This window comes from Talaromyces stipitatus, genomic scaffold, assembly GCF_000003125.1.
Source record: "Talaromyces stipitatus ATCC 10500 scf_1105507295515 genomic scaffold, whole genome shotgun sequence".
Lineage (NCBI taxonomy): Eukaryota > Fungi > Ascomycota > Eurotiomycetes > Eurotiales > Trichocomaceae > Talaromyces > Talaromyces stipitatus.
Window position 1 is genome coordinate 2,245,230 of NW_002990118.1, and position 26,002 is coordinate 2,271,231.

General features: G+C 46.7%; 9 protein-coding genes across 9 annotated transcripts; 4 read left to right on the top strand and 5 right to left on the bottom strand.

Annotated features, from left to right (window-relative positions):
• Positions 1 to 138: 138 nt before the first annotated feature.
• TSTA_048690 (uncharacterized protein) lies at positions 139 to 2,651 on the top strand (the record flags this gene model as incomplete). The annotated part of the gene is made up of 2 exons (XM_002485337.1): positions 139 to 578; positions 649 to 2,651. The coding sequence occupies 2 exons, from the start codon at positions 139 to 141 to the stop codon at positions 2,420 to 2,422; spliced, it is 2,214 nt and encodes a 737-aa protein (XP_002485382.1). The 3' UTR covers positions 2,423 to 2,651.
• Positions 2,652 to 3,007: 356 nt separating this feature from the next.
• On the bottom strand, positions 3,008 to 8,049 carry TSTA_048700 (mitochondrial AAA ATPase, putative; the record flags this gene model as incomplete). Its single annotated transcript, XM_002485338.1, has 2 exons — positions 5,003 to 8,049; positions 3,008 to 4,338 (listed from the first exon to the last, which is right to left on the bottom strand). Exons 1-2 carry the CDS (start codon positions 7,971 to 7,973, stop codon positions 3,008 to 3,010), a joined length of 4,302 nt encoding a protein of 1,433 aa, XP_002485383.1. The 5' UTR covers positions 7,974 to 8,049.
• Positions 8,050 to 9,847: 1,798 nt separating this feature from the next.
• On the top strand, positions 9,848 to 12,937 carry TSTA_048710 (PtaB protein, putative; the record flags this gene model as incomplete). The annotated part of the gene is made up of 5 exons (XM_002485339.1): positions 9,848 to 10,151; positions 10,216 to 11,063; positions 11,123 to 11,437; positions 11,490 to 11,756; positions 11,817 to 12,937. The coding sequence occupies 5 exons, from the start codon at positions 9,848 to 9,850 to the stop codon at positions 12,309 to 12,311; spliced, it is 2,229 nt and encodes a 742-aa protein (XP_002485384.1). The 3' UTR covers positions 12,312 to 12,937.
• Positions 12,938 to 13,387: 450 nt separating this feature from the next.
• On the bottom strand, positions 13,388 to 14,563 carry TSTA_048720 (GPI anchored protein, putative; the record flags this gene model as incomplete). Its single annotated transcript, XM_002485340.1, has 2 exons — positions 13,388 to 13,826; positions 14,151 to 14,563. 2 exons carry the CDS (start codon positions 14,561 to 14,563, stop codon positions 13,388 to 13,390), a joined length of 852 nt encoding a protein of 283 aa, XP_002485385.1.
• Positions 14,564 to 15,598: 1,035 nt separating this feature from the next.
• Positions 15,599 to 18,241, top strand: TSTA_048730 (urease accessory protein UreG, putative). The gene is made up of 3 exons (XM_002485341.1): positions 15,599 to 15,979; positions 16,037 to 16,135; positions 16,188 to 18,241. The coding sequence occupies exons 1-3, from the start codon at positions 15,783 to 15,785 to the stop codon at positions 16,720 to 16,722; spliced, it is 831 nt and encodes a 276-aa protein (XP_002485386.1). The 5' UTR covers positions 15,599 to 15,782; the 3' UTR covers positions 16,723 to 18,241.
• TSTA_048740 (pre-rRNA processing protein Tsr1, putative) lies at positions 16,959 to 19,453 on the bottom strand (the record flags this gene model as incomplete). The annotated part of the gene is made up of 2 exons (XM_002485342.1): positions 16,959 to 19,279; positions 19,342 to 19,453. The coding sequence occupies 2 exons, from the start codon at positions 19,451 to 19,453 to the stop codon at positions 16,959 to 16,961; spliced, it is 2,433 nt and encodes an 810-aa protein (XP_002485387.1).
• A 255-nt stretch (positions 19,454 to 19,708) lies between these two features.
• Positions 19,709 to 21,615, top strand: TSTA_048750 (small nucleolar ribonucleoprotein complex subunit, putative). The gene is made up of 2 exons (XM_002485343.1): positions 19,709 to 20,461; positions 20,519 to 21,615. Exons 1-2 carry the CDS (start codon positions 19,817 to 19,819, stop codon positions 21,494 to 21,496), a joined length of 1,623 nt encoding a protein of 540 aa, XP_002485388.1. The 5' UTR covers positions 19,709 to 19,816; the 3' UTR covers positions 21,497 to 21,615.
• An 814-nt stretch (positions 21,616 to 22,429) lies between these two features.
• TSTA_048760 (uncharacterized protein) lies at positions 22,430 to 23,021 on the bottom strand (the record flags this gene model as incomplete). The annotated part of the gene is made up of 2 exons (XM_002485344.1): positions 22,430 to 22,576; positions 22,950 to 23,021. The coding sequence occupies 2 exons, from the start codon at positions 23,019 to 23,021 to the stop codon at positions 22,430 to 22,432; spliced, it is 219 nt and encodes a 72-aa protein (XP_002485389.1).
• Positions 23,022 to 24,137: 1,116 nt separating this feature from the next.
• TSTA_048770 (vesicular-fusion protein sec17) lies at positions 24,138 to 25,560 on the bottom strand. Its single transcript, XM_002485345.1, has 5 exons — positions 25,426 to 25,560; positions 25,239 to 25,362; positions 24,837 to 25,143; positions 24,598 to 24,772; positions 24,138 to 24,540 (listed from the first exon to the last, which is right to left on the bottom strand). Exons 1-5 carry the CDS (start codon positions 25,453 to 25,455, stop codon positions 24,301 to 24,303), a joined length of 876 nt encoding a protein of 291 aa, XP_002485390.1. The 5' UTR covers positions 25,456 to 25,560; the 3' UTR covers positions 24,138 to 24,300.
• Positions 25,561 to 26,002: the final 442 nt, after the last annotated feature.

Sequence of the window (26,002 nt, forward strand, 5' to 3'; positions counted from 1 at the left end):
CATCCATCTAGGCACTTTCTTTTTGGACACGGTCTCCACCTTTGGACTAGGGTTCTAGTTCAAATTTATCGTCCATCAACCACAGATTACGCCTGTGTGCATACCTCACTTCTGCTCATCGAGACGAGCATCTGCGCGATGGAACCGGTCTCTAGTGCAGCCGCGATCCTCCAGCTTCTTGGAAACGCGATAAAGATTGCTCTAAATACAGCAATATTTGTGAAAAACGTGAAAAATGCGGAGGAATTCCAGGATGACTTTATCAGGGGCCTCGACTACTCCTTCAGGGCTGTCGAAAGGATGACAGCACAGGTGGAAGATAGAGATGTGGCGGATTGCTATGATAAAGCTGTTCAGGAGAGGAGAGAAATTAGTAAGCTGGTACACGAAATTGCCAAGGACTGTAAAAAATGCAATGACAGTCTGCATCGGCTTTATGGAACTTTCAGCAACACGCTTACGGGCAGGGTGACGGCAGAGGCCAGGCGAGTATTACGCCGGCCCCAGATAGAAACCGTGAATGCACGACTTCGGAGCAACGTTGGGAACATCCAGGCCCTAATCTCTGTTTTACAAGTGTAAGCACATACCCGGGTATACTACTAAGATGATTGCACAGGCCCAGATGGCTGACTTCTTTGTCTGTAGAATCGCCAACAATCATCAAACAGAACAGGTGAAGGACTATCTACGGGAAATACAAGAAAAGCTCATTTCCCTACAAGAATCCCGAGCTGAGATCATGGCTGCTTTGAACAATCTCAACAACCGAGAAGAGGTTAACAGGATAGATGATGGGTCAGGGTTAATCCACCAAATATGCGACGAGATTGTTCTCAGCCGGGATGCGGGCACTTGTATCAAAATTACAGAGGGTACTTTCAAAACTGCCAAGTCGATATATGATAGACTTTCTCGTGATGGATCCGTGCAGAATTCTTCACCCTCAGACAGGAAGTCAGACGGTGACGACAGTGCCTATGGTTCATCTGTGCCTCAACTTGAACCCAATACTAGTACTTCGGTACCCTTGTCGACCATGACCGTATTTCTTGACGGCTATATCCACGAAACAAAAACGGAATTTGAAAACTGTGGCTACGAAAAGTGTAAGAAGTACATACACGAAGCACTTGAATGGGGTGAGTGCAGGTACTTTGAACACAATGTGGATTTCCATCAATGGTTTGACTTGCAACTCCTGCTCGCAGAGGTCTACGAAAAGGAAGGGAGCTTTCAAGATGCACGGAGCTATATCTCGTTTCTATGGCAACTTTCAGAGACACACACTGTCGACTATCAGCAGATGTCCAATCTTCAAGAGGTACAACTACGCTGCGCAACAGCACGTCTTTTTTTACTTGAGTATGAGCGAGAACCTCATAACACGTCGCCGGATAAATTGAAACACGAAGCATTGTCAGCGTTCGGTGCTGCAATTACGGCATTTCGTGAAGCAGCGGATCCTGAGGAAGAGTCTGCGTCCGTTATGTCTACATTGCGGCAGCTCCTGGTTGACAGTGCGGCAACTCTGGACAAAGTGTTTGGTATTCTAGCGGACCCCGTTGGCCAGCGGTCACTTCGTGTAGAGTATCCCCTTCTACTCGAGACGCTGCCTGTACTTGAGCCCATCATGCAACCTACCCGTGGGACCGAGTCGGAACCACCTATCCCTCATCCTGTGTTAGATAGACCCCAACCCCCAAAGCTGAGGTCCCCCGGACCTGCATCAACAAGCGGGTCATCCGATGGGTGTGGAACCTCACCAGTATCCCACAGAACAGACGTTACGCGACTATCAGAAGACAGTATGAGTACCGGGGCGAGTCAGTTACTCGGTGCTGCGAAGATGCAGAATTTCGAGGCATTGAAGAATAGAATTAATGAGTTTGGACCGTACATCAACGCCAAAGATAGCGCGGGAATGAACGCTCTGCATCACGCTTTGACCAGATTAGGACGCGAGGATGTCGTCAAGCTCCTGATAGACAACGATATAGACGTCAACGCGAAGGATAATCATGGCGACACTCCGCTACACTACTGCGTTCGGAGAAGCAACTATCACGGGGCGCAAATACTCCTCAGCAAGGGAAAGGCAGCCATCGACTGTGTGAATAAGACGAATCAAACACCTGCGAAGCTGGCCATCGATCAAAGCAGCATCCCCAATAGAGACATACTACAACTCTTGATCCACAATAAAGCAGACTTCGATTGGCCCGGTATTCCTCGCGGCATTCGCGATTACCTACGGGAACTTGGCTACGAGAGTAACGAGACTCGTGGTGATAGTCCCGTGACTACGCAAACCCTAGAAAACTGGGAGCGGCGAAACAGCCGAGCAAGCCAAAGTAGCCACACTTCAAACAGGAGTCGGTGGTACCTAAGAATTGGAAGAATTCCAAGTCATAATACCTAATACTCCTTTCATATTTTACATTGATGACGCCCATCGCCCTTTTCACCAGTCTTTGGGCCGGTTCTTTCCTTTATTTTTGGTCTCATGTTCTCGCTCTCTTCTTCTGCTGCTGCTCAGAGTTATTACCAGATTAAGCAATTCTACTAGTTAGCGTTTTGTTTCAGTTCGGGAGTTCTAGTTTTATATTGATACCCATATGAATAACTAGGTAGCTGCATAAGTGAATTTACTTTGGATTTGTACTCAACCTGTGTGACATAGGTTTTGATGAAAATACTGTATCAGATATGTACGAAAAATTGGATATATTTGATAGCTTGCGTAACCACATCTCGGAACACTATGTTATTTAGCAGCATGGGACAATTGTTTTTTTCGTATTCCTGTTCGAGTGTATTGATATATTTCTCATCTGGGTACTTCAATAGGCACCAAGCAGCTAATCGATTGTTATTATACAAGGATAATCCCTACAATGCACAAGAATCATCATAAGAATACTCATAACCCGTTCAATCATAAGCTATATCTTTCTGTCTTCTTCCAGGTTTGTGTCAAGTCTTGTCAGAGAACATACACCTCAGCTCAACAGCCAAATGCACGTTTCATATCCTGATCCTGCTCCTCTTCTACCATGAGGACATCAGTCGGAACAGCATCAGCCACGGACGACAACCGATCCGGAACATTGGAATCGGCATTCACTGAACTACGACTCGATCGACGAAGATGAAACGAGTGACCCGATAACCCCAAAACCTTTTTCACTGCGCTGGTCGCTTGATTACTGAAACTTGTCCTTCGCCCAGCAGTGGTAGCAGTAGGTGGTGGTCGTCCGACGACTCCAGTGGCAGTGGCGTCGTCATTTTTTGTAGATGATTGTGCTTTTGTACCCTTCTTCCGAGCTGGGACGTCGGATCCTGGTGGAGGAATAGTGGGTTTCGGGGGCCATTGACCATCTGCCTTCCATCCTGCGACTAGCGCTTTTGTGACGTCTGATAAATTGATGGGGATTGTTGGGGTGAGACCCTGGACAACCACTTTGGTATATAACGAGGCATATAAAGCTGGTGTTATAGAGGACCTAACGCAGTTGGAATTGTCGATAAAGGATTCCATTACTGGAATCATGGACTCGTCCGAGTCGTAGCTGCGGTCCGCATCGTAACCGTCAATATCTCCATCATCGCCGGTACTCCCATCCAGTCCAGAGCTATCGTTCGGAGTAATGTTGCTGTCGACAGTTGTTGTAGTCGTATCTCTTGACTTGTTCTCGGACAAGCTCAAATCCTCGAGCAGATCTCTCGATTGCTGTGCTGACGAAGCTGCCTCGTCTAACGACTCGACCTTCGCACTGGTATCACCGTCCGACTCCACGGCTTTCGCGTTCTTCATCTCTTTTGACAAAATATCGATCACTGCCTGCTGCTTGCTTGTCGATCGCTGTTCAACATCCCGTCGTTTTCTAGCTCCAGTCCACGCATCCCGCCTTTCTATATAAAATCTTAGCCCTGGGTTCCACTTCATCTCCTGCTCCAAATCTGCCCTACGTCTTCGACCACGATCCAGCACCGAGGTCTTGATAGCATCGGGACTTTCGAACCTGTAGGGATCTTCTTTTCGACGATTATGAGTTTCAATAGCTTTGCGTAAAGCCGGGTCAAGATCGGAATCTGACTCAGAACTCGCAGGTTCTCGTATCCGCCATTGGGCAATATTTGGTTGTCGCAACTCTGTGCGGATGTGTGTACCTGCACTGGTTGATGATGTTTCTGCGGTTAGTGAATTTGAAGTCGCTCCTGTCGTCCAAAGTGTCGAAGGCGGGTCGTAGGACCAGTCCACACGAACCACATCCCGAACGTATTGTTTTGCCTCCCGCACAGCGGCTTCTCGTTTCTGCTTCACCTCCGCAGTCACTGCGGATTTACTTGTTGATTTTCGACGAAGTGATGGAAATACAGATGTCGGTGAGGAAGGCATGGTAGTCATTATTGGCGATTCTGCGCAGGCTGGGGTTATGGGCTGTTTCGCTTGTGTTTGATCACAAGAAGCGGGGAAGAAAAAAAGGCAGGCGGTCGTGTGCACCGATCAGATGAAACACTGAGGAATGGCTTTTTATGTAGTGTATGACGAATATATAAGAATGGTATCGTTCCCGCCGTGAAGGGGCCTTAATGATCGTATGATAGTCTCTTCATGATGTATGTTGTGAGCGAAAGTGAGAAGAGAGGCGTTCGATGATATTATAAAAAGGAATCAGTTGATGTCAAAAGTCAAAGCTCGATCTTTCCATGACGAGAGATTTTGTTCTGGATCGCTCCCGCTCGGACCAAAGCGCCGTTTGCCATGCCGCATTGGGTATAGACAATACATTTTTACGTGAAATAAGAAGTTTACTGTACAGTATGCATACGATACTCGTATGAAGCCAAATTTGTATGTATCATCGGTATTACAAGAAGTATGAAGTAACTAAGCTCATATAAATACTTTTATATGACAATATAATATACAAAGTAAAAATACACATCTATAAGTTGGTTACATTACAGCATTCGAGTCCATATATCTATCAAGTACGCACACGGGGCGTATCCATCGGTGCTTGGGTATCGCTAAGAGGCATAAAACCCCAAGATGCCTTTTTACTGCGCCTGCCTTTGCTATCACCAAATTTTTCGTCAAATTTGCGAATCTCATCGAGAGATGACATATCCTCGCTGATCGATGCGCTGATCTCTTCCATGGCACGCTCAAAGTGTGCTTGTGTAAGGGTGCGTCGTTCCGGGTATTGGTATGGTGTATCACCTGTATGCTGAGTTTTCTTCTCGTATTCCTCGCGGACACAAGTCAAGGCAGCGGCTACACAGACATTTTTGAGATCAGATCCGGAATAAAAGGGAGTTCTTCGTGCCAGATCCGCGAGATCGACAGAAGGGTCTAGTTGCTCATTCTTCAAGTGTATTTTGAGAATCGCTTCTCGGTCTTGTTCTACAGGTAGATCGACCAGGAGTCTCCGTGGAAGTCGTCGAAGGACAGCGTCGTCGAGATCGAAAGGTCTGTTCGTTGCCACCATGATAAAGGCCGACATGTCATTCATACCATCCCATTCCCGGAGGAACTGGTTGATAAGCTCCCGGTGAGACGAAAACCGATTTCGGCTTTGATTCCGAGATCCAAAGATGGCGTCTGCTTCATCAATGAAAACGACGCATGGACTGAGCTTTTTCGCAAGGGTGAAGATGGCCTTAACGTTCTTTTCACCTTCACCAACATACATGTCGTATATGTCAGATCCACTGACCTCCAGGACTGTTGCACCGCTCTCTCGAGCTACCGCCTTCGCGAGTAATGTCTTTCCAGTCCCAGGCGGCCCGTATAGCAACATTCCCGGTATCTTATCAGATGCAAGCACACCATAGGTGAAGGCATCTGGCCTCTTCAAGGACAGAGAAGTCAGTGTCTTGAGAGCCTCCACCGTCTCAGACGGCACGTGGACATCGGAAAAAGTCGTTCGGATATTGTCCGCATCGACAACGCCACCCAAAAGCTTTTTCTCATATTTGTTACACTCAAGTTGTGAGATCGTATCCAATTTTGAAGGTCGAAACACTTCCTCAAGTTCTGATTTCTCATCAATACCCGACACCGCAGGTCGTGCCGATCTCGAAGGCGAGTACCAATTTTCACAAGATCTTCTATGCATGGTTTCGGTCATAAATGCCAGCCGAATGTGCTTGAAACTCAATTTTTCATTGGGTTGCACGGCACCCATGATCATTGAACTAAGATTATGTACTCGAGTATATCCCAAGTAGTCGACATTTAGCGCATAGAGTGGGGTGCAGGAGTCTATGTCGCTAGGCCAAGAAGTGGTATCAAATACGCTGTCATCTATGACAGTTGTATCTGCATCCACCCGCAGACGGAGCATATCCTGAAGATGCCGTATGTTGATATTCCGTATTCGAGAGCTGCGATCCTCTGCAAATTTGAGATTTAATTCCTTCGGATCCATCGAGGGAAAGACAGCGATGGGGGAAGCGAATGGTCTAGCTGAGCTATCGAGGTAAAGCCTCGTTTGCTCAACGATTGGTAGCGGAGACATCTCCCTGTCAAAGTATAGATCTCGATATCCCGAGGATGTTCCAACCAGTAATATTTTGTATCCATGGCGTCGGCGGCTATGGATCGCGTCCAGTAACAGTTTCAAAAACTTTGAGCCTTCTCGAGTGTGCATTAACTCTACATAATCTTGTATATGAATGATCGTTTTTGGGGGCGCGTCAGACTTCTCAACAGTTTCGGTAGGCGGTGTAGAAGTGCTATCAGTGGCAGCAGGTTTGGCTTGGAAAGATAAAGAGGTCAATTGGTCAATGACGCGCATCCATGCACCAATTTCGGTACGGGATACGCGAGGTCCTGTGCCGTCCGTACTGGCACCAAAGGATGATAATAACCAATTGGGAAGTTGTGTATCTGGAAGACTGACCTCAATAGGTACTATATGCGGACGTACACCGGAGTCGGAAAGCGAAATCGAGGTATCACTGCCGTCACCGGGGCCATCGTCTTTATCAGACACAGGTTCCATATCCAGTCTGCGCTTCTTATTCCAAGTATTGTAGATCTCATAACCTAGGTTCCGAATTGACGACGATGATTTTCCTTCGGCCCTTGCTTGCTCACTGCACAGCCTCGCGATATCTTGCGCGTTCAGCGTCACCAGATCTGCCTTTTCCTCCTTTGCTAATCTTTGGACCACGGCATGTAAGAACAGGCTCCCTCCAATGACATCCACATTGGCCTCTTTTCTCCTATGGGGATACTGTAGAAGAAGGTGCGATTTTTCCGTTGCTGGGTCATTGGCATACTTCGCTGACGGAGTTGCAAATCCTGCTCTGACCGACAATTTTAGTCTGACCCATACATCATGACTTATCGTATAACGGCTGTCGATGGTAGTTGACTCAGGCGCCTCTCCGCTGGAATTTTCATTCTCGCTTTCTTTGTTCAATACTTCCGATGTACTTTGTTGTGTAGCGTTTGTAACATCATCAGACGGTAATGAAGATGACGGAGTCGGTATTGATTGCTTCGAGGAAGCCTGTTTTTGGTTGATATGGACCTGAAGAGGCAATGTACTATCGACCGCCTGCGCGTACGTGACAACGTTCGTATCTACAAACCATTGCGGAATTGTAGCTGTGATCGGCACATCGTCCGACAAAGATTTCCTATCCTTCCATGTACGACGAAGACCTGATATATAGCTTTTTCGCCCGGCGGATGACTGATTCGATTCTTTCGATTCTGTCGAATCTTTGACATGTTCGGGAGCCTGCGTGTTCACGCCGACGGGCTTGACGCCGTTTCGAGTATCGGAGTTTGGATCCGACGAGCCATTGGGATCGGGAGACGACTCAGAATAGCGGAGAACAGATTGATGGAAATGGCGAGAGGAGGCTGTCAACGAGGGAGCGTATCGGCGACCGGCAATTAAGCGACAGGACCGAACGACATGGGAGGGTAGGAGTAGCGTACTTTGCATGGCAACGACGGTCCAACCTAGGCAGACCGGGCGAAGTAATTGGCAGAAACAATGCGATTGACAGGGAGTATTGCTTCTGCTACCAAGTGCAAAGTACGCAACGGGGCATCCGGAGATGCAGTGATATTGGAACGGAGAAGTGTCGAATGGACAGTTTTCTGAGATTGATGAATTCCTAATCGGATTAAACATATAATGCGCTAACTGTTTCAAGACTAGCGTATAATGTATGCCAAGAATTTGATCTGCAGGAATTTTGACGTATCATCGATGGAAGGCCTAAGGCTGACCTTACACAAAAAATTCAAGACCAATTGTCAAAGATTTTCGCTACGATGCTTGCCCATGGAAAGTCTTCTACGTTATTAACAGAATTGACTCCAGATCACTAGATAAATAAATCTCCATTGATTCAAAATACACTAACTACTAGTCTCTGTCTCTTATCTCTCTCCGACCAAACCGATCACACGCCATGCCCAGTATACTGCGTCGACACCGAAACGTGTGGTTGCACAAACTCAGTACGCTCACCGACGGACAGACTATCTTATTTGAGATACGGAACGGCTAAATAATCTAGATCTAACAAGCGATTGATGTCAGCTGGGTGCCGTTGAAACAATCAAATTAAAAGAACGAGGTTGTCATCCAGATGGAAAGGTCAGACAAGGTATACTGGCAAGTAGCAGGCCAACCGGGAAAGGAAGGCCCGAATATCTCTTCAAGGGCGACTCAGAGAGTAAAGAAGTAAAAAGTGGTTTGTCATCTTGTAGATAGATGAAGGTGGGATGCAGTGAGTCGAAGAAGAGGATTGGACTAACCTGGTGCAATGGAATGCTGTCCAGACAATAGATCTATTGTCTGAATAGCTGCTTTCACTTATTGTTGTTTGCTTGACTGTCTGACAGAGATCAATTGACGATGGTTGAATAATAGAAAGAGAAAAAAAATCAACAAGAGAAACAAGAAAAATAAAATAAAGTGCCGGGCGGGAAGGCGCGCAAAAAAGCTAGGATCTTATCACGTGACGTTCCCATACAGGCTGGCGTGCTTTGGGCAACGCGCAGGATGGGATCTGCAGCGCCTTCGTCCAGGAAGAGCGGATTTCCCTCTCTCCATGATTCTCCTTAAAGTCCTCAAAATCCCATTCAGTTTTAGCTTTTCTCTCATTCAGTGGGTGGTTCGGCAAGAGAAAGATATTACCTGACCCTTTGTTGGTCACGCCACGCAGCAGACCTTTCCTCTGTTGGAGCGTGCGATCGCCTTTACATAAGGTGATCTGACGTCCCCGGTGTCCGTCGTTCGCCGTTCTTGGACCACCTAACGTTACTACTGCCAATTTGCCAGCCAGCCCAGCCCCTCCTCGAAACCCTCAATCTTTCCCAGTTTGTCAGCCGTTTTATTCGACGCGAAGTGGCTCTTTGGCCTCAGCATAATTGAGAGAGAAAATACGCCTCTTCTTTCTGGCTGTCGGCTTGTTTCCTTCGCCCGTTGTTACCAATCTCCTCCCGCCGTCGTTCGTTCCGTCCAGGCTCGGAAAAGCTTGTGTCCACCTTAGGCCCACGCCTGATCAACTACTCACAAGACGCGACTGACTATCCGGTCGTGATCGATGCTCTTGAGCTTTCCTGTTCTTAGCCGGCTTTGACTCAGGCTCTATCGCCAGCCTGCAGTGTCCTGGCATTCAATCGGAAGTGGATAACGTTGGCTGTCGGGCTGATCGCGTCAGTTATTGGTGTTGTTTGATAGGGAAGCACGTCGCATCCACAAATTGGAAAAAGTCTTGTCCTGTCGCAAACGTGATCGTTGGGTTTGATTGAATTGGTCCTCATAAGCCTTCACGTGGCTGAGGGCTCTTTGGTATAGCGATGATGATGACCCAGCCATTTCCTGCCCATCAAGGCATGCCTCAACATTCCGGATTCCCTCCTGGCCATCCAATGGCCCAAGCTCAGCATCCGAATATGGTTCAGGGACCCGGGATGCTTCAGCAGATGCATCCTGGCGTCTCCGCTGCTGCTGGGCCACAGGTGAGTCAACCTGGGCCCATGATGGCCGGTATGCCTCCAGGCGCAACCACAGGCCCCGGTGGCCCGGTGCCAAATGCGCATGCTCTGCAACACTTGAACCCGGCTGCCCATGCACAATTGCTTCAACAGCAGCCGTATGCAATGAGTAAGTCAACCTTATTTTATCTTTCAATATACCGCGATGCTCTTTTTAACCTATCTTATTATAGATGTCACGAACAACCAGCAGCTACTGCAACAGCAGGCAGTGGCCCGACAACAGCGAATGCTCCACCAGCAGCATCTCGCTCAACAGCAACAGCATCATGGAGGTGGCATCCCCGTCTCGATGCCAGCAGGGACACAGGGCCTCAGTCAAGCTCAGTTATCTGCTATGCAAAATCCAAATATGCGCGGCCCGGTCGGTATGATGCATTTCCCGCAAATGCAACACATGCCTCAGAATTTGCAACAACAGCAGCAACAATTATTTGCCATGCAAGCCCAGGCTCAAGCCCAAGCACAAGCCCAAGCCCAAGCCCAAGCTGCACAAGCCCAAGCGGTAGCTCAGGCAAACAGCCAACAGGGCCAACATACACCGCAGCCGCGACCTGCTGTACCACCTCAAAGCGTCACTCCCCAGCCTCAACAAGGTCCCCCAGTGCCTCCTGGAAGCGCAACGCCATCACAGCAGTCTAACCCTCCACAGCACTCAACTCCCCAACCTCCCTCCCATCAGGGTTCGCAACCACCACAATCAACGCCGAATCCCCAGCACCAGCAGATTCCTCAAGCTCAGCAGGCAATGGCTCAGCAACAGTCTCAGCAACAAGCGCAAGCAAATCATCCGCAACAGCAGGTGCAACTACCTCAAGCACAGCCGCCAAATGCACCACAAGTGACCCAGCCGCAGCAACAGCAAGTATTACCCGGTGCAGAGCAGATGAAAATGCAGCAACAAGCGTTGATGGATCAGCAAAGACGCATGAATATGAACAATATAAACAACTTGCTGCAAAATAAAACAGGTGTGACACACTGGGTGAACAGCTACTTCGAGATGTTAAGTAATTTTGAGGTGAGTTCAATACACTGTGGTTAATTACTACGAGATTACTAATTTTTTTCTTCTTCCAGAGCCAAGGCGAAGATGTCGATCTTCTTCACTGGCAGAACGTCGTAAACACATATTACAACACCAATCATCATATAGCGACTGGCCAACCCTGGGGCGTTTTGCGCCAGGGCGTCTTGACGCCAGGTACTGGTTCGAAGTCATTCGAAGTTAACGCGACCATTTTACCTCGTTATTATGTCACACTTTTCAATAATGGCATCACACGGATACAAACGCATATGGAAGCTACGCAAGAGTTTACCCCCACGAATGGTTATCGTGTGGTGTATAGCCCCAGGACTAGCTTCATTTATTGGTTCGCCAATGATTGTCAGGTTTGTGAAACCAGAAAGCATCGCGGGGATTTATATTCTGATTTCTTCTTAGCTTGTCGTGAATGGATCACTCAAGGTACTTGTGAATCCGGAGTTCAAGTTTGATTTGGTCGATATATCCGTCTCTGGGTTCCGGGAATACATCCCTCGCAATCTTCTTCAACAACCGGAACCAATCGATCAAAAGCCCAGTCCGCGCGTATCCAAGAATGCCAGTAAAAGGATGCAGAAGCAACAACAGCCGCCTCCCACTATTTCACCCCCGGAGTCAATGGTCAATGAGAACGGTCTTCCGCATAGCGTTCAGTGCTTCCTTGAGGTATGACTTGGTTACTTCAACAGGGAAAGCCAATAACTAACATTCTTATTTGTGATTTAGATCGCAGAGCCCTTGTCTTATATGACGACTCTAATCAACCACAGTGCTCACAACCCCCATAAGGGTGCTAGCGAGCTACTTCGAGATGTTACTGCAATAATAAATAGTCCTCATAATCTTCAGGCTCAAGGTCAACGGACTCCTGGTATTAACGGACCTTCTCAATTCGCTTCTCCATCCGTTGGGAATATGGGCTTGCCCGGGGCACAAGCGTCACCCCATTTAGGGGTGTCCGCCCATCCGAGTCCGGCTCAAAACCATCCCATGGGGCCTGGAATGATTCCCCACCAAAGCCAAGGTGCTATGGGAGCGAATGGTAGCCAAGGTGCGAGTGCGAATACCAGTCCTAACGTCTCCAATAAGCGTCGACGGGCGAGCACCGTGAAAACAGAGGGTGATGATGGCGTGGAAGTGAACGGAACTGGTCCCACTGGTGCAGCGAAAGTGAGGGCAAGCCCCAAGGTTGGTGGGAAAAGACATAAAGGCGCTTCATAGGGACTTCTTGCTATTACTTCCGCATTTTGCCGCTTTCGTTTCTTTCTCACAAAAAAACGGGGAACTCGGTAATTGGCGTATTACGGTTCTTGTCATGTCTCATTTTTACTTCCAGGGGAGTTTTTGTTGTTTCCTTTTTCGAGTGCCCATTCATCCTTGCCTCCGGGCATATGATTCCCTATTTTCCTGTTACTGACTATGACTTGTTGGCTTTTTTCTTGGATACTTTTCCGATCCATATTACGCATGGCGTCTAGCACTGGTCTCCGCTTCGGTCGTCATTCGTGGCCTGTTTGAGTTTTTGTTCCGATACGCATTTTATTGATACGTTTCTGGGTTCTGCTCCAGGGACATGATACCATGGTTTTTCATCGAAGCCTGCCTTGGTCTCCATTACGAGGTCATACATGGCTTTTATTTTAAACGCGCAGGTGATTCAGCGATTTAGATATTCTGGGTTTCTGCATATTTCATGTATCTTTTTTTCCTCTCTACTTGGTGCTGTACTTTTTTTATTTGTTTTATTGGGGTGTTCGCAGGTGTGATGATTCTGCGTTTTTGCTGCTAGGGTTTTTTTTTTCCCTTCACCTTTCCCATTCATCACGTTCTTATGACTTTCATCCGTGCTGTATCATCAATACAGCTCGCCTGTCATTGTAAATTTGATTGTTGACCTAATAGAAATTTTGGTATCTGTCATGGTTCTATGGATGACTATTTTGCATATTGGTACTTATTATAAAATTGACTGAAGTTATTATCTAACTGCCTAAGTAAATGTTGACAATATGGAATCTTCGCCACGTGACAACCTGTTTTTGTAAGATATCTATGAAAGATCTTTATCTTAGTTTATCTTGTGCTGGAAGCAGGAAAACTGACTCTGTTGTGTGTGTCCTAGGGAACGTAGGACCCTAGGACGAAGATATCTAGCTACTGGCGTGCTAACTACAAGAGGTAGGCGCTGCTGACTATCTAAGGGAGAATCCCAACAGTTTATTACGTTCTCGTGTACCTGGACCAACAAGGATTTATACTCGCTTTGGACGGACCTTCCTCATTCCATTCTTCAAAGATCACCGACCCTCGGTATCCTTTGCCGGCAACGCATACAACACATTGTCCTTGAACCCAAACTCGTCCATCCACCTGTCACCTCCTCGTTGTCCGGGTGGTTTCCGATACTGTTTCCGTTTTTTCTCAAAGTACTCATTCCTTAATTTGTAATGCGTGATATCATCGGTGGATATACCCGCTTCGGAAAGGGCATGGTTGTGTATTTTGAGAATGTGATCGGCTCCATTATGTCCAATTTTGTGGAAATCTTTCATGTTACGATGATATGCGCTGATAGAGCACAGATTCGGATACGATTGTGGCCTGAAACCGCGAAACACGCTCTCAAAGTCGAGTCTGTTAGCGCCTGGAGGACAGCGATGGGCAAGGATAGTCACTTCTCTGATTGATTTAGGCAGTGTCTCTGCAGAGGGAAGCCAACTATCACCATCCTGATTACTGAACAAGTCTATATCGAGAGTTAATCGTTCCAGAGCAGTAAATTTATTCAAGTCCCAGTTTGTGGTTGGTGGAGTTGTAGGGTTACGACATATATTCTAGCTGCGTGCTTGGCCGAATACCTGGGATGTGTGGAAGATTATATATCTGAACGACTCAAAATTGATACAGTGCTCGATGATTTGGTATACATTTTGTGCTGATATATTCCCACGGTTAGCTGACAAGGACTTTAACTGCGATGGTATCTTCGGTAGAGGATAATCCGAATCCTCAGCATCATCCTAATCAATGACTGCCTGATAATCAGGACCGGCCGGATACCTGGCATAATAGCCCATGATAGACATATTTCGCAAGTTAGGTAGTCTTGAGAAAGCAGCCATCAAACGAGGAATCTCCGCGAAGGTTCCGCGCTCAAGACGATCCTTAAATTCCGGTCTCACATCTTCAAGTGCCGATAACCCCTGATCCAGATATCCGCTGTGTGATCTTGCTGCTAATTTGCTAATAGTCCTCGCGACGTACGGGGTCATTGGGTTCCTTTTTTCCATGTCTAATTGGATCTTGTTCAGCTGTGTGAGTCGACTGAAGAAGACCCAAGCAGCACCACCTCGCCCCCTTACCAGGGCTTCCAGCCAGTCACGCACTTCGTATTCATTGTTATGGAACGATGAAGCCTTGACGAGTTGTTCCAACAATTCCCAAGCGGGCTTTGGATCCACGGTTTCCGACATTTTTTTCATTGAATACATACCACTCAAACTCCTTGAAATACCATTCCAAGCGAGGGGATTGGGCAATAGCATACAATATTCCAGAGATGCCCAATGTTAGTGCAAAAGTTTGCTTGTTTACGGGAAGCTGGACGTTTGCAAGGAATAAAGTCACTTTCATGTTCTCCCCTCTGATAATTTTAGAGAGTTTCTTGTGCTTCTTGATACCTGGTTGGGCTAGGGTGTAGAGTTGCTTGCAGGTGGTTGAGAATGCGATTATGTCTGCGGGATCGATAAAGTCTACTATATTTTGTTATAGCTTAATGGGGAGGGAGAGGAGCATGTTGACGTTAAACCTCACAAGCTGCTATTGATACTGCAGGCAGTGTTTTCACGCAAACCCTCTAGCACTGTAGGCTCGTCATAGTCAGTATCAGCGTCTTGAGATTGTCTTGCTATGTAAATATGTACAGAGAAGAGATTGATATCAGCTCAAGTTGTCTCCACCTTCGCCAGGCAACAACATCATACCCCACAGTTCGTAGAATTTGACAGCTTATTGGACCAGATCTCGTATCTTAATTCAACTTCAACTGATTCCTCAATCTTCTGCCAATATACAAGCGAAGAAAAAAGAGACCACAAGCCATGAAAGGATGTTTAGTCATTATAATTAGTAGGAGACAGCATTAGAGTCGATTTTTGGAGTGTACCGTGGCAGTATGTATTCTGTACTGTATCGTGCTAGGGGCTTTCGGTTGTAGGAGCTGACTCCTGTCAAGCTTGAACACATTCATATATTGTTTCTATATCAATACTCGTGGTCTTTCTTATGTAGATGTCCATCTGATAACGAGCAAACTAGGGTTAGTTAACTTTAACCACTAGTTAACTAGTGGGGTAGTAAGGGCTATTTTATATGCGATATGCAGACTGGCGGGTTGGTGTCGTGATCGGGTGGCTGTCCGATTACGTTAGCGATCTCATCTGATTAGATAAGCAAGGTGGGCTGGTGGGATATCTTCCTGATAAGAGACGAAACCATCTCTACTCTCTACTGCACCACACTACGGTCATTGGAGATACTTGGGGACCTAAAGGATTGAAAAGTCCTGTATATACGCTTACCTGACGTTTTCAACAAGAAGTATTGTGGCAGAGGTTCGAACCAACCATAACCGCGTGCGACTATCTTGAGTAACCTATCTACCAACCCCTGCGCTTGAATACAGACCTCAACATGTCGACTTTAGGTCACACTCATTCACATGACCACGGATTGTCTCACTCCCATGATGATACCGATGCTTTTGGTGGTCATGGTCACTCGCATGAAATCTACGATGGCCCAGGCTCGTATCTGAATCGCGAACAACCACTTTCTCAGCATGAAGGAAGGGATTGGAAGGATAGAGCTTTTACAATTGGTATTGGAGGGTACGTCTGCTTTCTCAACCCGGTCTCGTTATTAGTGCTGACTAATTATTTGAAAAGACCAGTTGGATCCGGAAAAACAGCGCTGATGTTACAACTATGTCTGACATTGAGAGACCAATACAACATCGCAGCTGTTACAAATGACATTTTCACAAAGTACTTCCCCCTTTCTTCCCTGACCACATTAGCGAAACTAACACCCAAACAGAGAAGACGCAGAATTCCTAACCCGCAACAAAGCCCTCCCCCCCGAAAGAATCTCCGCCATCGAAACAGGTGGATGCCCCCACGCCGCCGTCCGCGAAGATATCAGCGCAAACCTCCTCGCCCTGCAAACCCTCCAACGCAAATTCAACACTGATCTACTCCTTATCGAATCCGGCGGTGATAACCTGGCCGCAAACTACTCACGCGAACTAGCTGATTTTATCATCTATGTCATCGACGTCGCGGGCGGTGATAAAGTCCCTCGTAAAGGTGGACCGGGGATCACGGGAAGCGATTTGTTGGTCATTAACAAGATTGATTTGGCGGAGGCTGTGGGCGCGGATTTGAGTGTTATGGAGCGTGATGCGGGAAAGATTAGGGAAGGGGGTCCGACGGTGTTTGGGTCTGTAAAGCATGGGAATGGTGTGGATCATATTGTGAATTTGATTATTAGTTCATGGAAGGCTAGTGGTGCGTATGAGACGAGTTTGGAGAGGTGGAAGAATGGTGCTCCTAAGAATTCGGGGGGTGTCTGATTTAAAGTCTGATTGAGGGAGGCTAAAGTTGCCTTTCATCAAGGACTACCATGATTACATTTAATGGAAATGAACTACTGGGTATGTGTAACTTTTATTCAAATTGACTTCCACTAGCCAATATCTCATTTATATAGTCATGACACGTAACCATCATGTCAATAGGGTATGCAGTTTGTCATAAGCCATTACCACAGCGAAAAGAAAAACAATAATAGCAGACTAATGCAAAATCATTATGCAGCATTTTCAACCTCTTCAATAGCTCGCGCTCTTCTCGGGAAGACTCTCTTATATAAACTAATTCCCACAGAGTCTTGAGGATTAATCTTTGCGTCAAACATCGCTTTGAAGTAACCGTGAGTTCCCAGGCTCTCCTTGACGAAACCACTGCGGCCACGCTTGGTCCAGAGTTGCAGAGCCTTGAACCAATGGACATCTTCAGCATTAAAGAACATATAACGCACTGTGACAACCTTCTTGTGGATCTTGTAAGGGTGGCCAGTAAGGATGGCTCGTTTGGCGACCACTCGTGAAGGATCGGGTGCAACGACTGTGCCTGTTGCGATGAGCTCCAGACGGTTGGATGTCTTTCCAGCGATGGTGCTGCCATCGGCGGAGGCGAGGACTTCAGGATCGTCGACAGCCTGCTTTTTGAATACTAAAACTGGAACAGCGCCCCATGTTACAGGGCCGATAAAGGTAGCAATGGCGCTGCGGCCAGGATGAAGGTATCGATCAAATTTGTGCACATTGTTTGGTGTATTTCCTGCACCGGAATAGATTGGATTCACGACAAGACGGCGAGGCCCGCATTGAATGATGACTTCCTCCTTGGACTTGATGGGCCTCTCGACGGAAGAGTTCAATGTCATATTGATATTAATGACAGTGTGTTTATGCTCATGTCGAAGCAGGGAGTATAATGCTACTGGCAAAGGATTATTGCGCAGTGCTGACGGTACGGCCTTCAAGTGCACATTCACTCGTGTGCCGGGTGTAACACCACCTATAAGAGCCTCCCTGATCATTTTGTTCTTGATACCTTTGTAGTCATTAAATTGAAGTAATCTTCGCCAATCTTCCGGTTCAAATGGTCGATCTTCCGATGTCTCCCAGCGACTAGTCTTGAGGCTTTTCAGGCCACGGTACTTCTGTAGTCGCTCTCGAGCGAGGACATTGGGGTGTAACTCGATCTCATCAGGAAACTCCAGGTCATCTTCTGCTTCAGTCCGTCGGCTAGCACGGTAATTTTCAAGTTGATCGGCTTCGTCTTCTGGTGACGGGTCTAAGAACATCTCTGATTGAGGATACTCTGACGGGCCACCCTCGGTCATTGCATCACCGTGGTCCGGGAAGACACCATCCTCAGGACGACCTTCGGTTTCATCAACTTCCATCTCCATATCTTCATCTTCATTGTCAACCATATCGGATGCAGAATCAGAATCGTCCTCGAGAAACCAGGCAGCTTGGTAATCTGAAGTACCCTTGGGTAGTCGCTTTGGCCGTGCAGGAATATGCAGGTCGTCGTCGGAAAAGTAATGATGGTCATCAAGCAGCACTCCACGTCTTTCTACGTCAGGGTTCGATAACATGTCGTCGTCCATCTCAATTTCCTCAGGTGCGATGACCGCCATATCATCACGATCATCGGTCGGCTGGTCCAAAACTTGAGATGTCTCTGAATCGTCAATGTTCATTGTATCCTCCTTCTTGGCCTTAGTGGTTGGAAGTGGCGCGGCAGTTATAGATTCAATCTGGAAGTCGCCCCATCCTGGAATATGTACGATTCGATCTGCCTTCAATCCTTTACCCCGAACAACACCAGTGACCACGACATCATCAACCAAACTTCCTTGTGCATCCGGCCATTTGACATCTTCAACTGTCATCCAACTTCTATCGTTCCTCCACCGGATACCCTTTGGAGTAGCTGTGCATAGACTTCGAACCACGTTCGAGCACTCTTGCCGGGAATCGAGAGAAAGGACTTTGTCAATGGTGGGGAAAAAGTGGTTCATGAACGAGACGAGTGACGATATCACTTGCGGGCGTTTCTTCTGTGGGTTCACCTGATCCAGACCTTGAGCTACCACAAGGACATTGGAAATACCCTGACTTTCAATGGATCGTAGAAGCGTTTCTCCTTCCTCTGTCACCTCAACATCGGTTGGCAGAACCAAAACCACAAAATCAGCTACACGGCAGACATCCAAAGCATGTATCAAGTCGTATTTTGCCGGGGTATACATAATATTTTGCTTGAACCGATCAACGCGAATACGAGTCAGGCGATCAATGGAGACATCGTTGGCAACATCCACACTTTCATTCAAAGCGCGAATCACGGCAGCGACATCAATATTCTCGGAGAGGGGGACGATGGCCACTTGACGGGGAGCCCCATTTTGTCCAGCAAATATACTAGCGGCCTGAGACTTTTCCTGACGTTTCACTTGTTGTTTCTGACGAGCTTGGTTTTTGCGATCGAGTTTGGACATGAGTTGTTGGTGGGGTGTTTTCCGGACTCCTCGTTCTTTGGTCTCAATTTTTCCTGCATCCAGACAGTTAATGGCAATTTCCTAGAATAACACTATTTCTTTAATGAAGGGATACCTCTTGTCCTCTCCTTGAGAGCACTCTTCGTAGCGTGCTTGCTCTTGAATGGCTTGTGGCTTGTTTTTGTTGTGCTCCGATGGTGATGCACCGACGAAGTGATTGGTGCCATATTGGCACCTTCTGGCCTTCTGAAACGAAAGGGAAGAGTCGCCAGAATGGATATTTTCAATACAAAACTATCTTGAAGCTCAATCAATATTTTTCCTTTCGTCAAAACAATTTGTAAAAAAAAGTATTCAAGGCGGGGACCGGGCTAATCGATAAGGAAAAAAGTTGTGGCGGACAAGCGAGTGAGAACTCTTGGCGTGGAAATTTTTAATCTCGCCAGTCCCGTTACATGTAAGATCTACTCCATACTCTGTTGAAGACAAAAAAATTAGTAGCACAGCTCATATCGAACATTCTGCGACATCAATTCGGATTAGTTTTCTTGATATCCTATTTATGGTTGATTAATAACTGCTATAGCAACATGGCAGCAGTCGCCAAACCGGTTGCGAAACGCTCGCCGCAAGGTCTCGTCGAAGACCGCGAAGCCAAGAGACGCATCACAGAAGCAATAGAAAAATATGGACACGGAAAGGCAGTACAAATGAAGAAAATTAAAGACAAAAAACTCCGAGGAAATTTGAAAAGGGTTGAAGACCGATACAAAACAGCTGCACTGCGCGCCAAAGACGCGGAAATTCTGCTCGAGAACGAGTCCGGATTCCTAGAGCCCGAGGCAGAGCTTGAACGAACGTACAAAGTCAGACAGGATGAAATTAGGGAAAGTGTTGGAATTGAAGTGGCTAAGAAAGGCTTTGAATTGAAATTGGATGAACTTGGGCCATATCGTGCAGATTATACGCGAAACGGCAGACATTTGCTGTTGGCCGGAAGGAAAGGTCATGTCGCAACAATGGACTGGCAAGCTGGAAAATTGGGATGCGAGCTACAACTTGGAGAGACAGTTCGAGATGTGAAGTGGTTGCACAATAATCAATTCTTTGCTGTGGCCCAGAAGAAAAACGTTTATATTTACGATCACGCCGGTGTTGAACTTCATTGCCTCAACAAACATGTCGAGGCCAAATACCTCGAATTCCTTCCATATCACTTTCTCTTAGCTAGCGCTGTGAGTTTTCCTCTTCAACAATGACTCCTTGGCAATGACACTAATAAGCACTTTTAGGCCAACAGCGGTTTCCTCAAATACACAGACACCTCCACAGGCCAGCTAGTTGCCGAACTCCCTACTCGATTAGGCTCTCCAACAGCACTATGTCAGAACCCCTGGAATGCGATTCTTCACGTGGGCCATCAAAACGGTACGGTTACTCTGTGGTCACCAAATTCACAAACTGCTCTTGTAAAAGCTCTTGTACACCGCGGTCCAGTACGATCAATGGCTATCGATCGACAAGGTCGGTACATGGTTTCTACCGGTCAAGACATGAGAATGAATGTGTGGGATATACGAATGTTTAAGCCAGTACATTCATACTCTTGTTACCAGCCTGGATCGAGTGTTGCAATCAGTGACCGCGGCCTTACGGCGGTGGGATGGGGCACACAAGTCAGTGTTTGGAAGGGACTTTTCGATGCCGCAGCTGCCGACGCAGGAAAAGTGCAAAGCCCATATATGGCATGGGGTGGTGATGGACAACGCATCGAAACCGTCAGATGGTGTCCGTATGAGGATATTCTAGGTGTCTCCCACGACAAGGGCTTCGCTAGTATAATTGTTCCTGGCGCCGGAGAACCCAACTTTGACGCTACCGAAGTGAACCCCTATGAGACTACCAAACAACGCCAAGAAGCTGAAGTCAAGGCATTGTTGAACAAACTACAACCTGAAATGATCTCTCTAGATCCAAACTTCGTCGGAAAACTCGATCTAATCAGTGATAAGAAACGCCGAGAAGAGCGTGAGCAAGACAACAAGCCGAAAGACCCGATAGAGAAACTGAAGAACCGTGGGCGAGGACGCAACAGCGCACTCAGGAAATACCTTCGAAAGAGAGGAAAGACAAATGTTATTGACGAGAAGCGGCTCAAGGCCGAGGCTTTGCAAAGAGAACGCAATTCTCAACAAAATGAGTCATTGCAGAACCAGCGAGAGGAGCTTGGGCCTGCACTTGCGAGATTTGCTTCCAAGAAGGATGTATAAAAAAGCATGTCTAGTTCTCGTCGCTTCGATGATACCCAAATGGTTCTGTACAACATGGCGTTCTTATATATTGATCATTGCATAGCCTAATGAGAATAGTAATGTCACTGAGAATTCATCTAACTGTATACTCCGCTTTGTGGTAAATTGATTGAACCCATGGATGGCTATGACCTGCTTGAAGGAGTACCTCACAGCTCGATCGAAGGCATTCTGGGCTAATCTCACCTAGAAAGTCTTAGAATAACAATCTCCCATGCTCTTTGCTACCCTTACTATTCAACTTCTTCCAACCACCTTTCCTGATCTGTCCTAAGACTTGGTAACCTTCACCAAATCCATAGATGACGAGGCAGAGATCTAAAGGTATATAGACCGCCCCGTAGCTACCTTCAAAGGCCTCTTACTACTGTCAAAAGTCTTATGCACCAGATTAACCAGGTCAAGGTCCGTCCCTTGCAGCAGCTTAGTCAGTATTCATCAGGCACAAAGTACAGGAGGTGTTACAATCGACACGCTAATCGGTAAAGGCAATTCCCGTTGTGATATTTCGGAGTGGTAGAGTAGCTCTCCAACTAGAGGATATCCAGAAATGTTAGCAATAGCTTCCCTGCCATAAAAGGGATATACTTGGCAGTATCATTTGAGAAGGCTGACTAGGTGCAGTGACTTCCGGCGCTCCTGCAATAGGAGAGACGCGTAGGGGAGAGTAACCACTTAGCAACCCGAATGACCTTCCCAGTATTATCAAAACCATTCAGTCAGAATGTCGTCCTCGTACTCGTAACATATGACAGGATACTTAGAGCACGAGCTGTCTGATCCGATGCTATAATCAAGCCATGGATATCCGGCCAGTGCAGCGCAGCTGCCATTACTACTTCCAGAAGAAGTCTGATAACCGTCTCCTCGAAGATTATATGGAGCCAGGAATTACACGCATTCCATCGTCTCCTCACGTACCAGCATAGCATTCAGCTTAGTCTTCCCCACAATCACCGCACCAATCATTTGTAGAGTCTCGATTGCAGGAGCATTGGCGGATTTGGTTCCGTGATATTCTGTTGGGCTTTTGACCAACTAGACCAAAAAGCTGCGCGCATACTAGATGATCTAGTATGGATGTAAATAGCTGGCAAAGGTGATATGTGATGTGAGGTGATATTCCCAACATATTCGGACCAAGCACGATTGCAAAGCGAAGTCGGGAATCCTCCTAGTTCAAAAGAGTCTTTAACAGCAACTGGTACTCCCAGAAGCGGCTTGTCAGATATCTTTTGAGCTAATGAACATGACCGGAGTGGAACAACAACTCTCAACTGGTTTGCTGTGCCAGTGTTATCCAGTTCCCTTAGTGGTGATCTAGAGATGATCGACTCCATGAGATGCGAAAAGTGAGAGCGGTACGGCGTTTTGAGGTAAAAAGTAGTGGCTTATGTTGTTAACTACTCACATTTCCACTCCTCCTTTCGTGGGCTTGAATGTTGTAGTCATAGTAAGATGACCATCGATGTACGCCCTCCATGGCTCCCAGAACTTCCGTCGCTAAGAAACATGCGGCGGCCCATGGTTCAATATAGAAGAATGGTATTCCCGGATAGGCGCAAACTTCAACTTACGCGTATTTCGAGCTTGAAATAGCGAAATAGCCGATGATTGTAGATTAACATCGGCTTCTTCACTGCCATAAAAAGGATGCGCTCAAGGAATTGGTGAGTAAAAATATCGTCCTACTCTAGTATGCGGGACCGACTGTATGATTTTGTCTCCGTGATGGATAGGAAAGACGATGAATGGCAATGCATAGTCATTTAATTCATCGAAGCTGGCAGGGTTTATGATATCCTGTGACTCCATTAGCCTCTTCCATTCTTTGCTGCAACATACACTATCAACCAGTAGAAGCGTCTTATCCCCAAGAGCGAGGGTAAACTCCTCGTTCAGACCGGAAAGAATTGCCCTTTCCACCATATTTGGTAGTATGAGTGGTTCTTAGTACGCTGTGATATGTTTGCTGTGATATCTAGTCCCCGTGGTAGGCCAGGCCAAATTGTGAGAGCATGTACTGCAACTGACCTTGGACTCCTCGCTCTAGCTGAGTCAGAGCAAAGTCAAGCGGTGGCCTTTGTGATGACATGAGTCATATCTCAATTGGAAAGATCCATTGTCTGTACAATCGAAGGAGGTATCGGCCAAGGTTAAATAGAATCACGTAACCCCTTCTGTCCGTAGCAGACGGTTTTGCAAGCCCCTGCAAGTCAAGACTACAGTTCCTGCTCTAAAAGTGTACATGACAAACTCAGCGGTCTTGCTGAGACAGATTCTCAAGTCCTAGTGTCAATGACTCAGTGTGCTTTGTGGTCATCCCATCACAGTTACACTGCATAGATAGCCCACCATCGGAGACTCATTTCTTGAAAGAAATGGTAATTGCTAACCTGAAAAGTACTTCGAAAGACTAGGTAATCCCAGGCATCATTCTTTAACCCGTAAGTTTTCGACTTCCGGTATGCTGCGCAGAACAACGTCTCACCAAATGATGATGAGACTCAACAGGAGTCTTGTCAAAGCCCTCCACCCCATTACGGCGTGCCCACAGAAAGACTTAAGGTGTATCTAGATTTGCGGAAAACTCGATTTTCTGACTTGGAACGTTACCATTCGAAGAGGTTACAATATAATCAAGCACGATAGTCTACCGGCGTACTATCAAAGAGCAAAGCCAAGGAAACAGGAATTAGAAATGCGCCACCATAACAAACAGCTTCACCCAAATAACGGAAGATAGAAACTGAACACATAGATTACGAGAAGTCCTCGCCCTTCTCTTCAATATTTTCCTTGATGCGCAGGAACAATGTCGTTTTCCATTTGTCCAACTTGCTCAATTGATCGAATTGGAAGAGTTTGTCGGCGAAAGTATCTGGCTCGCCTTGCTCAACCGCTTGGAGAAGATCAACTAATAAAGTATGCTCTCTGGTTGAGGCAAACGAAGGGTCAATGTCTCTATAGCTTTCCAATGCACGGTTGGTTGCAACGAGGTCCTAGAGAGATAATGTTAGCTAGTATATATTTTTGATTCATAAATATGATAGACATACCCCAGATGCAAGATGGCATATGCCGGCCTTGAAAAAGTAATCTTTTACAGACCACTTCATCAAATTATTGTCGATAGACGCCTTTCCTACTTTTTCGTAGTGTGCAATTGCCTTGTAGTAGTCGGCCTCTATAGCTGCAAGATCGGCGACTTTCAAAAAGTATTTGTTGGCCAGTCTAGTATCCTAAGGGTCAGTATCTCCTCATAGACCCTAGAATGAATTCTACTAGAGTAACTCACGCCTCCGCATTATCACTTTCGTACCACTCGGCAGCTTTCTCATACTCCTCTAAAGCCTTCTTCGGATTGCCGATTTCCACTTCATAGCATTCAGCTAGGTTCTGTTGATGAGTGGCCGCTCGTCTGAAGTTCCCCTTTGAGATATAATGTTGAATTGCGCCTGCGAGGACTCGCACTGCGTCCTCCGGGTCTGTCTTGCGGTATACTTTAAACGCTTCCGATAAGCTATTCGCAGCATCGTCGGGCTCGTTGAGATTATTTTTCTGAACAGCGGCAGCTTTTTCAAACGCCATGCCGGCTTCTTTATCTGTTGATAATAACGACCAGGATATTTAGCTTCATTTCCTCTTGTTCACCGATCGCATGGTTTCGACTCCCAGTCGCTCGGCGCAGGTGACTTACTCAGTCTTTGCACGCGGAATGCGTTCGCGGCTTGGACATATAGATCTGCAGCATTTTCAAGTTTTTCGGTTCGACCTCCAAAGAAACTGAAACCAGTCGAGGCGCTTGAGAGCGCTTTGTCGGCCTGGTTCCGCGCACCAACATTAGCTACAACATGCGTGTTGCATTGGGAGAGCATTCAAACAACCTTTTGTAATAGAGCGCGAGGGTCACCCATGACGAAAATAGTATCTTTGGCTACCTTGCCGAAATATAGAATCAATGGTATTCGAGATGCAATGCAAGTGAGAAATAGATAGTAAAGTGACTGACTGCATCCATTGCGGGACAGACAACCAGTGGGGCCCTCAGCTATGTAATAATCAGCTCTCTTACCGCCTTTCTCTCAGCCAATTATATACATACATTTGCTACATGTATGAAACTGCCACCATTTCGACAGGCAGAATAAAGCCTCATTACGCTTCCAAAACACAATAATCATCACCTACAGATTATTGAGCTTACTCATAATACCAAATCTACTTGGCTGAGAATCTCAGAACTGGAGACACTAGCTGTTGTGAAGGCTGTGGTGATTAATAGACTGCCAAATTTCCCAGATGATGACTAAAGAAGGTCTTACTAAGCCTGTTTCGCAGGCGGTCAGGAATTTGAGTCAGGCTGAGTCAGCATCTTAACCCTAACTAACGTACTACACGGGTCATTCGGTCACCCGCAAGTCCCATACAAAATGACCTTCTTTAACATCTTGATTTCTCAAC